Source organism: Candoia aspera, chromosome 2 (assembly GCF_035149785.1).
Source record: "Candoia aspera isolate rCanAsp1 chromosome 2, rCanAsp1.hap2, whole genome shotgun sequence".
Taxonomy (NCBI): Eukaryota; Metazoa; Chordata; class Lepidosauria; order Squamata; family Boidae; genus Candoia; species Candoia aspera.
The window spans coordinates 174509765-174528524 of record NC_086154.1 but is presented as its reverse complement, the minus strand read 5'-3'; the positions used below and the strand labels follow the sequence as shown (position 1 = coordinate 174528524).

General features: G+C 34.8%; 1 protein-coding gene across 3 annotated transcripts in view; it reads right to left on the bottom strand.

Annotated features, from left to right (window-relative positions):
- SLC44A1 (solute carrier family 44 member 1) overlaps positions 1 to 18760 on the bottom strand; it is a 97409-nt gene that overhangs the window by 54205 nt on the left and 24444 nt on the right. For all 3 annotated transcript variants that reach the window (XM_063294931.1, XM_063294934.1, XM_063294933.1), the window contains exons 3-4: positions 18425 to 18567; positions 2697 to 2833 (exon numbers count right to left, since the gene is read on the bottom strand). In XM_063294931.1, coding sequence (XP_063151001.1) covers positions 2697 to 2833; positions 18425 to 18567 — 280 coding nt within the window. The remainder of the gene's footprint in view (positions 1 to 2696; positions 2834 to 18424; positions 18568 to 18760) is intronic.

Here is an 18760-nt window from a genome sequence, read left to right as displayed (position 1 = left end):
CTGTTTCCATTTCTACAAGCAAAATTAAAGTTAACTATTTTTCCTGATTTGTGTTTCATCTAACATACTGCAGTACTAATACTTAACATGCTTGTCATGCAGTACATCTCAATGACTGCAGTGAAATTTACTTAGAAGTACATATGAACAGATTTGCATGGAACGTTTCCATGTGTAGGATGTTTCTAGATTTTTCCTACTATATGTTTTATAACATGGACTCCTCCCTACATCAAGTTAGGCTCTTACTGGTATAAATTTCACAATCACATTTCTTACACATTAATACCAAATCTTTTCTAAGTGGCTTTAATCTGAGGTTAGTAGACAGAATTCAGTTGCATTCTGTTTAAGCAGGACTTCGATTTCATACTCAGAATTGCTGCATTTTATTCATGATCCCTGTAGCCACACTACATCTAACCATAGTTCCCAAAAGTAATATATCCACCAGGCCCACAAGAGAGGCAGAGAGCACTTGTGGCCTCCTTGAGCAGCCTTTATGGTGACAGTTTCACCAGCTGCCTTGGCACAGGCGAACCAGCAAGTCCCCTGCCTGGCACTGACAAGAGTGAGCCATGAGGCAGAGAAGGAAGAAAAAAAAGTTGTAGCAGCAGAACAACCTCTGGCCCTTGTGTGAAAGCAGGTTGCTGACCCTTGGCTTATAAGTAAACTGGGGGGGGAGGGGGGTTGTTTCTAAGCAATCTTATCTCACCACCACAGTTATGCCTTCATCTTCCTTGCCACAGTTTACACCACTCCTTGCCAAAGTTTACTCAAATAGTTTACAGCACTCTTTTAGAGGAACCACATGTTTATTCATTGCTATTTTAAGCTGTTAAAACCTCCTAAGTGGTAACTAAAATACAGGCACAAAAATACAGTAATGTAATTTAAAATTTGAAAATTAAAAAGTATTCCTTTTTTTAAACAAAATCAAGGGTGACAGCAATTAAACATCACTTAAACGCATGGCCAATAAAGCCCATCAATTAAGCCATTTGAAACTAATGGGTTTCACAGCCTTTTAAATTAGAGATTGGCAGCTCCTGCTGCTTTTTGCCTATTACCTGATGGCAGCTACTTGTTTGGGTAGGTGTGTACTTTGTGTTAATTTAGGCCTAGCTGTAGAACTAGCACAAGTGGACATACTTTTCCATTTCTTACTGTTCTGGAGACACAAAGAATATCACAGTTTGCACATAATGCCATGGTGACACCTTCAGAACCTTTCTCTCACCTGGTATCATTCAAAAGTCCAACATTATCTGGAAGGCATCAGGATGTATGCAGTGTACACTTTTGTCAAACTGGCACAAACATTAAAACATACTGAGTCATATCTACAGAAATGCAGGTTTGAATGAATCACTTAATATTCCATATATGACTTCTAAAAACCTTCTTAGGCACTGAAAACCAGCATATTTGGAAAATAAATCTGGCTAGAATTCTTTCTAGCATCTGGCACTTTATGTGCAGAAAAGTTTTCACACTGTCAGCTTTTATTCTAGAGCAGTGTGATGCATTGGAGAATGCTGCATAAGTTTCCTGTCCCTGCTTAAGTTCTGATACCGTCTGCCATTTGGATTCTATTTTTATCTATAATTATTGTATTTGTAACTGTATTTTTAGATATTGTATTTCTATTATATATTTATTGTTTGATTGACTATTGTAAACCGCCCAGAGTCCCTCTGGTGGGAGGAGATGGGTGATGACAAATTTGATAGATAAATAAACAAATAACTATTTTAATGTATTTGTTTTAAATAAAAGAGCACATTTAAATACAAAAAAAAGCAGCTTTTCTGCAAACATATTTGTGACTTAGGAACAGCCTATGCATTTGTATCAGCATTATCAATATTTATGCATAACACATTTCTGGCACATAATAAAAAGTAATTCAATCAAACTACTCCAGGAAGGAAGGAAGGAAGGAAGGAAGGAAGGAAGGAAGGAAGGAAGGAAGGAGGGAGGGAGGGAGGGAGGGAGGGAGGGAGGGGCAATGTTGTTGATTAGTTTATAAAATGCTTCCATGTTAGAGAGACAGTATGGTGCAGTGGTTAGGGTGCTGGATTAATAACAGGTCCAATTTCAAATTTACACTCAGTTACTTTCTCTCAGTTACCAACCTACCTCAACAAGTTTTTGTTGTAGAAAAGAACTGGGAGAGCTATAGATGCCACCTTGAGCTTGTAGAGGAAAGGCAGGATATAAATCTAACAAATAAAAATAAATAATACTGATGTCTCATCAAAATGATCTTTGCTGGAAACAACTCTTGGACCATCAGTCTTTACAGGGTGTAACAACAACAAAAACATCAGTGTAGAGCTTCAGAACAAAAACTTGGGCATTGTAACCACACTGTTACTGTAAGAGTGGGGTTGTCACCCAATCAGGAAAATTTTATTAATCTTATCAGCTTTAATTCCTCTAGCTCAATTAAATCTACATACGTTTGGATATGAAAAAAGAGTACTTAAAAACAGCATAATTTTTGTTCTGTTTCTTTAAGATGCAAAGTTTATAAGACCATATATATCATTCCCATCCTAGATGAAGCATTTCATTCTGAGAAAAAGGGAAGCATTTTTAAAGACATTGCATGATAGTTGCTTTTTGATGTGTTATTAATCATTTCCAAATAATACTTAGTAAAATGAGAAATAATTTTTTTTTCACCTTACCATTAGTATCTGCAAATTTCTGAACGTCAGCCAGAGTTTTCAACTCACTACGTGGGCATGCTGATACACAGAGAGCAATGGACTTGATCTTCCGATGTACTAAATCTACATTACATGGCTCCAGAAAAAACACAAACCTTAAGAAAAAAATGCATGTACATGTTAATTTAGATAAACTAAAACAGAGTTTTCAATCAATAAAAGTTCTACTAGTAAAGAAACTCTATCTCTGTAGAAGTAAAAGAACTATATAACATAGAATTTATTTATTTTTAATTATACACTTCCAATTAAGGTCAAAGAGGCGCCTCTCTGTAATGATGGTGGATGCTAAATATCTGCATTTAGCGTTAGGGAATCACCACAAAGCAAACCATTGGCAACGCATGTGACATCTGCCCAGATACAACATATGTCTGAGTAGTCAGCAATTTTTTCTAGTTACACCTGACTAACAATACCATTCCTAAAAATGCATTTCTAAGTAATGAACCACAAAGTTAAGTGCCCATGCACAATCTTAAGTTGGCTATATTTTTGCTAAACACCTTGCATTTTCCTTTGAGTGAATTCAGAGAAGAATTAATCAAATACTGAAGGAAAGTCTGTTAGAGTATGTGATTTATCTTATCCAAAAAAATAGCAATATTTGAAATAATTGTTCACTGTTACAGAATGATCACAAACACATTAATGTCTGGAAGCTTTATCATTCCCACTTTTAAACATAAAGCAATTTCACATCAAAGCCTGCAGAATAATCATTACTATCTATTACCATCCCACCCTTAATTACCAACTTCAACAAAAATTCACAATAACTTAAAGTAATTTATTCATAGAATTGTGAAACTATCTTTGTTTTACCTCTGGATGAGGAAGATATAGGGAACATCTCAGCCTGTATGTGTGTGCCTTGCAGCTCTTAAGAATCCACCACTGAATTAGGGAGTGAATTTCTTTATCACCACCACCACCACCACCACCATCTTCATCATCATCCAAACCCACTCCATGAAAAAATGACTCCTGTACTCTCAAGTGACATCTCTACCTTGTACTCTGAGGCACTTAAGAAGCAACAAGGTTTTTCTTCTTAAAGTTTAACCTTCAGCCACAAAAATATTGCTTATCCTTGTTCACAGGTTTTGAGAAACTAAGAGCCTACTATATCCTGAATGTGATCTTTTTTGGACTAAAAACATACAATTTTTGCTAGCTCACAAAGCTATGCAGATTAAAGCCAAAATTATACAGATGTTCAAAAGTAATAGTATATAATGGAACAACTTTAACACCATACTCTGGGTTATATTAACAAAAGATTCTGCCAGACTATTTTACATTTAAGATTTACATATGAGTTAAAATGGAGTTTTAATACTGTTAATAAAAAATCAGACTTTTGCACAATGAACAAAAAGTTTTACTATCTTAACTTTAATGAATAGCCATAGCTTTCTCTTTCTTAATACACTAATAAAAAAAAAATGGGCTAAGTCCTAATATTGCAGCCCCAGACTAAATCATTGGTAACAAATGCCAATTAAAAGATTATCTCTTAGAGAATTACTGGGAAGTTAAAAATGTATATTTCAATAAAAGCTCATGCAGAGTATAAAGAAAGAAAAAGTTCACTGTTCTGAAGCCAGTGATTTATGTTCCTCTTAAATGGAGCCAGGAAACAGCTTTGTGCAAAGGGGCAATAATAATAATGAGGGTCTCATTATTATTGATGAAGTTGATGTTGTTGTTGTTATTCGTGATGAAGGTCTTAAAAGTCAAGAATATTTCTTTGGAAATCATTTTGATAGGTGGTTTTGTTTAAATGTAACAGTAGCAGAAAAGTAATTATACTTAGCGGTGATCAGCACCATGAAGTATTCTAAGATGACGCAGAGTTCCCAAACTGCTCCCCTTAGAGGCTTTTGCACTGGTAATTTTGTTATCCTCAGCACATCTGGAAACCAAGTGATCTCAATGCAGGAATGAGGGCTCTTAGGATCAGAGATATCACACCTGCATTTTTCTTGCTATTTTAGAACGTAGTACTGTTATTTTGATACACGCTTTATACTGTAGAACAAGACAGAAATCACATGAAGTAATCACAGGATGAGTCTGTTACTTTTTCTACCCGTTATTACTATTACTATTGCCATTAATGCCTGAAATATCATCTGTCAACTAACCTTCTTTGCGTTTTCTCTTGACTTACTTTACAAAGGTCCATAAAAGTTACTGAGTATATGTATTTTCAAAGAAAACTCAAAATAACAAACGTAAGTGTCAATCATAACTATTGTTTATTTCCTGCACAACATATGGAAAATAGAGAAGATAGTTAAGGAAGTAGAAGTAGCAAGAACTTAGGAGAAAATGACCATAATGCTGGACTTCATTCTAAGTGAAATTAAAATTGCAGATAGTCAAACATGTACTGAAATGTGGACTTTTAAAACATAGATTTTAATAAACTCAGCAGGATCCACTGGAAAGAGAAACTATCCCAAAGAAGATATTGGAAGCACAATTGCAAACAATTCCAATGAGGAGAAAAAAATGGAGGACAGCTCAAGAAGTCAATATGGCTACACAAGAAGTCAGTATGGTTGTACAAGAAGTTTAATGAAGATCTAAAAACAAAGAAAGATACATCCAGGAAAGGTAAAAGAGCCAGGGCATAAAAGAAGAGTACAAACTCTAGAGATTCTCTCAGCAAAATGAATGCACAGGATGAGCTAAGCAAAGGATGTCAACAATAACAAAAGGGCTTCTTTTTGCTGCTTGCAGGGAAGGCTGCCTCAGTGTTTGGCACTGAAACCAGCCCCTTGTGCTCTGTCCCAATGCCTGGCCACCAGTGCTCCAGTGATCCAGTTTTCTGCTCTTGCTACTTAAAGTGCAGTCAACCTGTAATAAAACTCCCCTTATCCAGGATTTAATTGTGGATGAGTGAGCCAACCTTTTATGTATTGCAAAGAGTGAACCTGACTAAACAGAAGTAAGAGCCTTTCTAAGGATTACCTTGTAGTGATAAGAGAAGCAAAACTAGTATTTTTCTGCTTTCATTGCATCAATGGAGAGCTGGCTGCTAGCCCCGTTTAGGGTGACCTGGTCCTTTTTGGGTAAGGAGTGACTTGGGGAACATCTACAAGGCTACTTTGAAGGATATTGTAAGTGTCTGTCTCTGTGCCTGGAGACTGGAATGCTGAAGTTGGAAATATTAAGGAAGAAAATATTGTTGGGCTGTGTGGCTTAGGAAACTGAAATGAAGCAGTAGAATGACTTATCAATTTCTGCCAATCCAATTATTTCTTCATTGCAAACAATCAAACCAGTGCCTATATACAGGGACATCACCAGATGTACACAGAAATCAAACTGATTATATTATTGGTAGAAGGAGGAAGAAGAGCTCAGTTATAACAGCAAAGATGTGGCCGAGGAGTAACTGTGAAACAGATCACAAACTGCTCATGTGCATGTTGCAAGTTAAGCTAAAATGGAAGAAGAAAGCCAAGCTGTTTCCACAATATGAACTTGAGCATAGATACCCACCATTTTCAAGGAAAACATCCAAAGTCCTGAACCCCATGGAGAGGGACCCAGAGGAACTGTGGAATGAACTTCAAGCTGTTAAGGATGAATGTAGAGAACGGCTGCCAAAGATCAAGACTGGATGTCAGAGCACACAAAGGAAACTGAAGAGAAGTCAAATCCAAGTAAGACAAAGATCTCAGGAAAGAACTGAACTAGAATTTCAGGGAGCTGTTAGAGGAGATAAGAAGCAATATTACAACATCTGTAAAGGCACTGAAGAGGGAAACTGACATGGAAAAACAAGGAACGTCTTCCAAAAGATCTTGAAACTGAGAAGAAGGTTCCAACTTCAAACTGGTATGCTAAAGAATGCCAATGGACAGATAGCAACTGATTCAAAGAAGGTCAAACGAAGATGGAAAGAGTATACTGAAATACTGTACAGCAGCATGAAAGATACCTTAGAATATATTCCCTGCTTACAAGAACCTCTGGTGCCAGAAGGTGAAGTTTTATCAGCACTCTGGTCATTACCAAGTTGGAAGACCACAGGAACTGATGGAACAGCTACAGAAATATGGCAAGCAACAGACAAAGGATCAATAAAGGTTCTACTCAAGCTGTGCCAGCAAATCTGCAGAATGACACAGTGGCCAACAGATTGGAAGAGATCAATCTACATACCAATATCAAAGAAAGGAAACTTAGCAGTATGTGCAAACTATTGTACAATATCCTTAATTTCATATGCAAGCAAAATAATGCTTAGGATCATCCAACATAGATTAGAACCCTTCATGGAAAAAGAAGTGGCAGATGTTCAGGCTAGTTTAGAAAAGGCCAAGGAACAAGAGACATTATTGCTGATAATTGAGAAAGCCAAAGAATACAAAAAAAAAAAGTCAACATGTACTTCATTGAGTAATTGACTGTAACAAGGTCTTTGGTTCTGTGGGTCACATAAGATATGGAATGTACTTAGGAAAATGGGAATCCCAGAACATCACATTATCCTTATATGAAACCTATACATAGGTCAGGAAGTCACAGTAAGGACAGAACATGGCGAAACAGATTTGCAAAGGAGTATACGGTGTATTTTTCTGTATCTTCTCCCCCATCTTCTCCTCTTATTTATTCAACTGATATGTGGAATACATACCAAGAGAAGCTGGATTAGAATAAACATCAACACCTGTACTATGCTGATAACACCACTCTGATAGCTGAAAATGCAAATTATCTACAAGCTCTAGTGATGAAAGTTAAAGACCACAGTGAAAAATTAGGACTAAGATTAAATATAAAGAAGACAACAGGTACAGCAACCAGTCTTGGATTTGATAATGAAGATACTGAAGAGGTGGATAACTTCTGCCTTTTAGGATCAACTATCAACAGTAAAGGAACCAACAGTCAAGAAATATACTGCAGACCAGCACTTGGTATAGTAGCTATGAAGATGTTAGAAAAGATATTCAGATGTTTGGATGCATCTATACCTACAAAGATCAGAATCATGCAGACAATGGTTGTCCCCGCAACTCTATGGAAGCAAAAGTTAGACTTTGAAGAAGCAGGAAAGAAAAAATATTGATGGTTTTGACCAGATGGTTTTGAACTTTGGTGTTGGAGAAGACTCCTGAGAATACCATGGATATCCAAGAAAACAAATGGATCATCAAAGAAATCAACTCAGAATTATCACAGGGCACAAATGGCCAGGCTCAATTTATCAAACTTTGGACATGTTATGCAAAGACTTAACACCTAACTCTCTGTAGGAGGCTCTAATGCTGGGAAAGATGGCAGGAAAGAGAAGAGACCAACCAGCAGCAAAGTGGATGGACTCCAGCAGTGATGGGTATACCACTGGAAGACCTGATGGACCAGATTGGGGACATGCCTTGCTGGAGAAAAATCTATGTGGTTGCTAAGAATCAACACTGACTTGATGACACATAATCAATGCAAACCATAGTTTTTTTTCCTTGATTCAGTGGGATAGCAAGTTGTAAATATTAAGTGCTGATATCAGGTTATTTAAACTTCATTGGGAACTATATCAACATAAAGTAATTTTCTTTTAAAAAAGTGAGTAACTTAGGACTTGGAAGGAAAATCTGCATTCAAATCCATGTACAGTTATGCATATTTTTGTACCAGTCACTATATTCTTGAGATTTTTGTAAATATTTTTGAACATGTTTTAGAGCTTTCCATACAGGAGCTCTATCTTTTACTTTGCCATGAATAAGGTACCTCTTCATTTTCTGTCCACAATATTAAAAATTTTTTTCTCTAGCATCAAATCCTTCACTAATAGACATTGCTTCTGCACCCAATGAACATGGCTATAAGGAGAACCTAGCATTAGATGAAAATGATAAAGACCACTGTGTGCCTTCCAGCTCACAGGTGTAAGTACAATGCTCACACTTTTGACTTTTATTTTCAGCAGGCCTTCAAGCAGCAGAAAAGGCTAGGCAGATGAAATCTCAGCCCAATCTAAATACTTTGGATCCTGCTGATTCTTAAGGCTATTAATGTATCATTAGAACAGCACCCACCCCCCACCCCCTATTTATTCATTAAGCATTACCCAGAAAGTGTGAAATTTTAAGATGGCAAAATATGGGAATTAATTTATGATTTTGGACTTCTGTTCCATATGGATTAAATACTCTCCTTGTAACAATAGCTATTTGGGGTACTCGGTTTAACTGCAGAATGTACCATTATATGATACAGGCTATTATAATTGCTTGTTCAATACTTCCTTACATCCTACAATGCATCTGTCACATTTTGAAGTATAGAAAGTTAGAATTCTGTCTTGGCTCATGATTAGTATTGCTGTAATGTAGTGTAATTATTATTACATTCTACATATATTTTTTTTTTTTTCATTTCCTTGCGATTGCCACAAAAAGTTCTCCATCTGCTCAGCAGCCAAGATAGCAGATGGCTTTAGTGCAGGATCATGTATTGTACACACAATTATTTTATATCCCCTTCCTTTTTTCCAAATGTTTATTACAAGTCTCTGTTTTTTTAAAGTAATCTTTTACAGCCATACTAGGAAAAAGGAAAAATTACTTAAGATTTTTTTCAAGAAACAGTAGTGTATCTTGCAGAGAGGGATGGGTAGGAATATCCATATATAGGCCAATTTGGGCTATATAACAAGTAGATGAATAGAATGGTGAGGACTTACTTTGAAACACAAGCCTCTTTTCCTTCTTGAAGATAAATAAAATCTCTTCTATTCAAACACTGTCACTATAAGTATCTATTCAAAAGGTGTTAAATGGACATGCAGTTTTGCACCATGAATGCACAGCAATTAAAACTATAGAAGCTAAGGAGGATTTCCATTCCTCATTTTGCTTCGAGGCATGCACACAAATGCATACACATTCAGAATACTGACTTGCCTTGTGGACCTTTTAAGGATGCAAAATTAATCTACATGAATAACATTTTCTTTTTCTTGTATTTGCCTTTTACCTTTGTGGCTTTTTCACTGCATAGCTGGCATACCATACCTCCCCCTGCCTGTCACTACCATCACATTATCACCTGCCCTTTCCCTGCCCCCCAAATCACCAACCTCCTCCAACCCCTGCCCTCCTTTCTCCTAGTTAAAGGGCCCATACCACACCAAATAACACCAACTACTCAATCAGCTAAATGGTCAAGTGTCAGGGACATTTTTGCCAGGAGTCAACATCCTTCAGTTTAACCAGTGCTACACCCATATCCGTGCCTCATCAAAAACCATATCATACCACTCCCCCTAGTCATGCCACTCTCATTCAAGTAACCAGAGGGGAACAAAACAGCACTCTTCATGGAGCTAATGTAAGCTGGGGTGCACCTTTCTTCCCCCATCTCTCACCCAAGGGGGAATGGGTGACAACACAACAGTCAACACCCATCTCTCAACATCAAAAACAGTCCACACCAACTACAGTATCTCAGGTCCAGAGCCTTCAATCAAGGGCTTTCCAGGAATACTTCACCACTTCACCACCACCACCACAAAGAACATAACCAGTTCCATTGTCATCTCCATGTTGCCAAATCCTCACCAGCTGAGCAACAGTACTTAGGTAGTAGTTTACACACTGCCAAACAGCTCGTTGTTGTTGCTGTTCTGTTGCTGGTTCCGTTGCTGCATTGGTGATCCTGGCAGCTTCATCTTCCCAATCAACTGAGAGACTACTCCAGAAGCCCTGTTTCATCAATTCTCACAGCCACAAAGTGACCAAATATCAGCCCCTGACTCAATGATAACTCAAAAAACTAAACAGACCTCAGCTTTGATGTCAGACCTTCATGACCTGCACCATCACTTCAACAAACTTTTATCAACATACTGCAAAACAAATCATTTGTGTGAGCACACATCTTACCTCAGTGCCATTTTTTTTTTTTTAAAGTGCCTGACTCTTCAACTATCCTCCCTTCTGGATCTTTTGTCATTATTATCACTATTGATAAGCCAAGAGGAGATTCACTCATTGTGCTAAGCCTAAGATACATGACTTAACGCCCCAAGGTGAAGGCCCCAGGGTCCCTGTACAGGTTGCTACTAAGTTGTAATTTTTCAAGTATTAGAAAGAGAATATTATGGCTCTATACTTTGACTTCAATCACCACTCTTTCTTAGGGCTTAATTTTCAATTAGCTGCCCCTCATATTTACAGTGGAAATCTGCTTTAGTCATAATTAAATATTGCTCTCTAGAGGTCCACCTATACTTCGGATATTCAAAACTTCTTTGAATGCAAATAGTCTGATCTTGCATCAGATGTGCCTGGAATAATTTCTTAGGGCATATAATGCTATGACAGCTTATGCAGAGTAAAGATGTGAGATGTGAGAAACAGTGAATTCTCAACTTTTTCAGAAACAATTCCCATGATTCTTGTGGGAAGTGCAACATTAATACTGCCACAACTGTAATAAAAAATCGCTTTCTCTGAATTCAGATTGACCTCCATTCATAAGGCCAAGGATTTTCTTGCTAGATATGGATCTAGTTTGGATTGGGGTATAGATGAGAAATCTGCACCTGGAACTAGACCTCAAGAATCTGCTCTACAAGGTGTAGACATAGGTGCTACGTCCAAGGACTTTTATCAGAATCTGCTTAATCATGGCTTGCACTTACCTTACTTGGAATGTGAATGGGGCAAATGCCCCCCACAAAAGAAAAAAAAATCATTATTTGAAGAAATTAAACCATGATGTGATATGCTTACAGGAGACTCATATAAGGAAAAAAGATATTAAACATTTGATGAATAAGAAATTGGGAGAGGAATTTATTTCAGCAGGGTTGAAGAAGATAACTGGACTTGTAATATATGTTAAACCACAATTGAAACCACATTTATTGCTTTCTGACGAACATGGCAGATATGTAGCAGTGGAAGTCAAGCTTAATGGACTTAAATCTGTTGTTGTGGGGATATATGTACCAAATGAGGATAAAAGTAAATTTTTTAGACACCTTCTGAATGAATTGTCATCTTTTTCTTATCAAAGCTGGTGCCTATTAGGAGATTGGAATGGTGTAACTTCCCCACGATTGGACAGGACATCTGAAAAAGAAATTAAGCTTAAACAAGGAAGACTCCCATAGTCTTTTTTTGACATGATAGACAATTTGGCATTAGTAGACTCCTAGCAACACAAAAATGGATTGGCAAGGGAATATACCTTTTACTCAGAAAGATATAAATCTTTTTCAAGAATTGACATGATATGGATCTCAAATAATTGAGCCAATAAAATCTGTACGGTTGATATTTTTCCAAAGACTTTTTCTGATCATAATCCAGTAAGTTTGAAAATAAAGAGATCTTCTATGGCTTTTCGATGGAGACTGAATGAAGCTATTTTACAAAGAGAAAACATTTTGGTTGATTGCAAGAGGAATTTAAAAAATTATTTTGACATCAATTTTGACAAAGGGACTGACCTAAAAACTGTTTAGGATATCAGTAAGGCAGCTATGAGAGGTCACTTTATCTACCATAACTGTAATATAAAGAAGAAGTCTCATGAAAAAATGCAAATTATCTTGGATCAAATTAAAGTAAAAGAAATTGAATTACAGAAAAACCCAGTGGATACTGCTATTTTATACCAACTTAAATTATTACACCAACGATTATCTACATTGACTGTGATGGAAATTGAAACAAAATTGAATTATGTTAAACAGAGACATTTTGAGTTTGCCAATAAACCTGGAAGATGGTTGGCCTATAAATTAAGGAAGGAAAGAGAAAAGAAAATGATATTAAAAATTCAAGAAGGAAATATTCAAATATTGGATAATGAAGTAATTAAGAAATTGTTTTACAACTTTTTTTTCCAATTTGTACAAAAGGCAAGAAGTCTCTCTGGAAAAGACAGATGAGTATTTAGAGAAACAAAAATTACCAAAACTCTCACAATCACAGAAATTATTAATGAACAATCCTGTAACTACTTTTGAAATAGTGGAAGCTATAAAAAGAACTAAACTGGGGAAAGCACCAAGTCCAGATGGCTTGCCAGCGTTGTATTATAGGTACTTTGAGGATCAGCTTCTTCAACCCTTTCAAAGATTGATGAATTCTATTTTGCAGGGCTCTGCAATGCCTGACTCTTGGAAAGAAGCCAATATTGCACTTTTACCAAAAGAAGGGCAAGATATTACTCTAAGAATTATAGACCAATTTCTTTGTTGAACAAGATTATAAAATATTTGCTTCAATATTGGCTGAAAGAATGAAGAAAATTTTACAGGACTTTATTCACCAAGATCAATGTGGGTTTCTACCCAAAAGGCAATTAAGAAACAATGTGAGAATAGTTTTAGACATTATAGAATATTTACAATATCACAATGAACAGCAAGCAGCTCTCATCTTTTTAGACGCAGAGAAGGCCTTTGACAATATGAACTGGGCTTTTATGTTCAAAGTTTTGGAAAATATGGATTTTGGAGACAATTTTATTCAGGGACTTAAATCAATTTATGTGCCTAAAAAAGCACGTATTATTATAAATGGTGATTTAACTGAGCCCTGACATATACAGAAAGGAACAAGGCAAGGATGTCCTTTGTCACCTTTACTCTTTATCCTAGTTTTGGAAGTCCTGAATAGAGACATTAGATAAGACGATCAAATAAAGGGTTTGAAGATAAAGAAGGAGGTCTTCAAACTGAGGGCCTTTGCTGATGATTTAGTTTCAATATTACAAGACCCTTTGAATGTTGTTGAACATTTGATGAAGAAATTAAAGGAATTGGGGTCATCAGCTGGACTTAAAGTAAATAAAAAACAAAGATGTTGATCAAGAATATGACTACACACAATCAAGAAATGTTGATGGGCAAGACTGGCTTTGTAATTAGAAAAAAGGTCAGATATTTGGAGTGACATTAGCAATTACGAAATCTATGTTGTTTCAGAATAATTATGTTAAATTGTGGTGTGATGTTAAGAAAGACTTGTTAAGGTGAAACACATATTAGGAAAAAAGATGTTAAATATTTGTTAAATAAAAATCTAGGAAATGAATATATAGCTGCAAATGAAAAAAAAATAAAAGGAATTATGCTATATGTGAAGCCGTATCTAAAACCCAAGTTACTAATTACTGATGCAAATGGTAGATATGTTGCAATTGAAATAGAGTCACAAGAATCCAAAATGATAATAGTGGGACTAAATGCTCCTAATGACAATCGAAACAAATTCTATAAGGATTTATTAAATGAATTATCAGCCTTCTCATACAACAGCTGGCTTATGATGGGAGACTGGAATGAGGTCACCATGCCAACTATTGACAGAAAATCAGAAAAACAAATTAAAAGTAAACAAGGGAAATTACCTCAATCTTTTTTTGAACTAATGGATAACTTAGCTCTTGTTGATTCATGGAGACACAAAAATGTCTTCGCGAAAGACTATACGTTTTATTCAGAAAGATTTAATTCCTTCTCCAGGACTGACATGATTTGGCTATCCTTAAATTTAGCAAACAAAATCTTAAACGCAAAGATTCTCCCAAGAACTTTCTCAGACGATAATCCAGTCCAAATTGCAATAAAGATATGTTCTAAAAGCTATAGATGGAGACTAAACAATCCTATCCTGAAAAAAGGAGAGGATTGTAAAAAGAAATTAAATGAATTTTTGAATTTAATTTAAATAAGGAAGTGGATATTGGAATGGTGTGGGATACCTGTAAAGTCTATATGAGAGGATATTTTATGCACGTAAATAGGCTATTAAAAAAAACATCCCAGCAAAAATTACAAACAGTCCTAGATCAAATTAAAATAAAAGAAAGAGACCTTCAAGAAAATCCATCTGATGATGGAATAATCCACCAAATTAAACTACTACAACAACAAGTTAAGATATTAACAATAGATGAAATTGAAAGAAAATTGAGATATGCTAAACAGAGAAATTTTGCATTCGCAACAAAACTGGCAAATGGTTGGTATATAAATTAAGGAAGGATAAGGCAAAAAAACAATTATTAAAATTCATGAGAATAATGTAGATCTAGTAGACAATAACAAAATTAAACGTGTATTTCATACTTCTTTTACAAATTTATATAAAAAACAAGAAATTTCAACTGATAAAACTGATGAATATCTACTAAAACATAGCTTGTCGAAATTGTCACATGAGCAGAAACTAATAGTTAATAGCCCCATTACAGATCATGAGATCTTAGAAGCAATTAAAAAACTGAAAACAGGGAAAGCACCAGGTCCAGATGGCTTCTCAGCAGGCTATTTTAAATGTTTTCAAGAACAAATTATCCTACCATTTAAGGAACTATTAAATTAGATTATGACTGGATTGAAAATACCAAAGACATGGACAGAAGCAAACATCATATTAATTCCAAAAGAAGGACAGGATCCAACACTTTGTAAAAGCTATAGGCCCATATCCTTATTGAATAATAATTATAAAATATTTACATTAATTCTAACAGAAAGATTAAAAATAGTGCTCCAAGAAATTATTGATCAGGACCAAAGTGGCTTTCTACCTAAAAGACACATAAAAGATAATATGAGGATTGTGTTGGATGTAATAGAATATGCTCAAGTCCATAATGAAAAACAATTTACTCTGTTATTTTTAGATGCTGAAAAAGCCTTCGATAATTTAAATTGGAATTTTATGTTTAAGATTTTAGAAAATATGGACTTTGGAGATTTATTTATAAAAGCAGTAAAATCAATATATACATCCCAAAAAGCCAAAATTATAGTAAATGAAGAAATAACACAAGATTGTGAAATTGAGAAAGGTACGAGACAAGGCTGCCCTTTATCACCATTGTTATTTATTTTAGTACTTGAATTTCTTACTGGAGATATTAGAGATGATAGACAAATAGAAGGTGTAAAGATTAAACAACAAAAGTTTAACTTAAGACCTTTTGCAGATGATCTAGTTATTATTATGCAGAACCCGCTAGAATCAATTGACTATTTATTAGATAAATTGCAAGAATTTGGAACATTAGCAGGCTTCAAAATAAATAATCAGAAGACAAAAATTATAAACTTAAATATGACACAAAATAGTCAGCTATGTTAGAAAATAAGACAGGCTTCAAAAGTGTAAAAAAGGTTAAATATTTGGGAGTAGAAATTGAAACAAAGAACAACGACCTATTATTATTATAAAAATATGGGGAAAACATAAACCTAAATTTACACCAAACATGCCCCTATGGATATCTCCCCAGGAAGCATTTGCCAGAAGAGAAAATATAGAAAGTCATAAATGGTTGAAATAGAGATTTATTAAAACTTGAAGGGGATAAATATGTAATGAAAACAAGAGAAGAATTAGAAAAGGAAGGATACCTTTGCCATTGGTTTACCTACATACAACTAAAGGAACAGTTTAAACTAGATGAGAAGAAGTACAAATTTAGAAAAGATTCAACACGGTGGGATAGTCAATTTTGTACTGATGCTGATCATATTATAGCTAAGATATATAAAATGTTATTACAATTAAAATGGGAAAACAAGAAAATTAAAGAATGTATGAATAAATGGGCAAACAACTTCGGGTATAACATTATGTATGACCAATGGGAAAGGATGTGGACTAGAGGATTAAAATTTCCATTGAATTATAATCTGAAGGAGAACTTTTACAAAATGATGTATAGATGGTATATAACTCCTGATAAAATATCAAGAATGTTTAAAAATACATCAAACACTTGTTGGAAATGTAAAAGCAAAATAGGTACGTTTTATCACAGGTGGTGGTTTTGTAAAAAAGCAAAAAAATTCTGGGCGTCAATACACAATGTTATTCAAAAAATGTTGGCAATGGACATAATCCAAAAACCGGAATTATACTTACTGGGTCTAATGGAAGAAGAATTAGAAAAAATACATGGAAAGTTCCTACTGTACTTGATTACTGCCGCACGAATTATTTATGCCTCAAGGTGGAAAGAAGAGTCTACCCCATCAATAGAAGAATGGATAATTAAGATAATGGACTTGGCCCAGATGGCAAAACTAACGGACCTGTTAAATGATAAAAATATGGACGATTTTAAGGATGAATGGCGACCTTTTCTTGATTATATAAGGACAACGCAAAAAATAACAATATATACATATAGGATTTGGTAACGAAACACTTAATCAAATAGAAATAGGGGTGACATAGATTGAAAATAGAGAAGAAGTTAAGAGAACACAACTATAGATCCAAAATCATAGTTTAGATAGTCGGAAACCACTTTTTAATAAGCTTTGTTGTTTTCTTTTCTTTTTGTCCTTTTTCTTTTTGTCCTTCTTTTCTCTTTGTTCACTGTTATATGTATTTGTACGTGCTACGTTGTTCACGTTATTTTGCTCTCTAATAAAGTATTTAAAAATTTAAAAAGAAATGTACAAAATGTTGTTGCAATTGAATTTAGAAGATGAATATGTTAAAGATTGTATGATTAAATGGGCTAAGAATTTTGGGTACAATATCACGACTGAACAATGGGAGAATATGTGGAATTTACTTTGAATTATAATTTGAAAGATAATTTTTATAAAATGATGTACCGTTGGTATTTAACTCCTGATAAGCTGTCTAAAATGTATAATGGGGTATCAAATGTTTGTTGGAAATGTTTACAGGGTGAAGGAACTTTCTATCATTTATGGTGGACTTGTGGAAAAGCTAAGAAATTCTGGAATCAAATATGTATTATTATTCAAAAGATTCTAAAAGTGGACTTACAATTGAAACCGGAGCTGTTTCTCTTGGCTTTGATGGGCCAACAGTTTGAGAAGCAACATGGAACTTTGTTCTTATATATGATAACAGCAGCAAGACTCCTATATGCTCAAAGATGGAAGAATGCACAAATTCCCTCAACGGAGGACAGGTTGATTAAGTTAATGAAATTGGCACAAATGGCTAAATTGACAACACTGATAAGAGAAAATACTGTAATTGGATTTGTTTCTATCTGGAAGCTGCTTTTGGACTATTTGCTTGTAACACAAAAAAATGAAGTTTTGATTTTGGGTTTTGATGATTAAATGGTTTGATTTTAGAGAAATAATGTTACTAAATGTATAATTAATAGGATTAGGGTTAGGGTTTATGTACTTTTATATCTGTGTTGGAGAAGGTCAGAAGCCACCCATTTTATATGTTTTTCTCTCTATTCCTGCACTGTTTTAGTTTTTCTTGTTTGTTTTTTAGACTTGTATTCTATCTGTCCTATATTCTGTATTTTGTGTTTTAATTGTATCTTGAAAAATTAATAAAGCTTTAAAAAAATGGCTTTCTCCAAAACAAAAGTGCATCATTTTGTGAGCAGGACAAACAAAGAAAGCACTCAAGTATATTTGCATAAGAACTGACTTGTATAAAAGCAGCAAAGAGATTCCAAATTTCAAAGTATACAATTTACAGGAATGGATGTTATTTGCACAAAAGTATGCACAAGCATCCAAATATAGAGAACATTTGGGAAAAAGAGATTCCTTGACTAAAAACAGCAGTGTCTAGTAAGCTTATGATAAAAATGTTATTATCTTTCTTAATCTTGTAAACCAAAACGATTCAGTTATTAAAACAACAGCAATCCTTAGATTATATACTTACTTTTTTTCTGTGAGATCTAAGCCACTGTTGTCTATTCCCTCTATTTTTACATTCTTCTGTCCACAGATATTTCCGTAACTATCATATCCTGAAACCAATCTTGCAGCTGCTCCAGTAGCTATTGAAAAGCCACAAATAAAACCCTGGAATAAATAAATTGAGAAAGCTTTCAGTGCCACACTGTAAGAGAAATGCCGTTTTTTAGAACTATGTCTTCCTGTTAGTCTCTATATAAAACTTCATTCTCTTTTCTATTCCAGTTTCATTCTTCTTTCTGTGAAATGTAGGATTTTTTAAAGATAAAAGCATGATTGCCCAATTAAAAACAATGGAAAA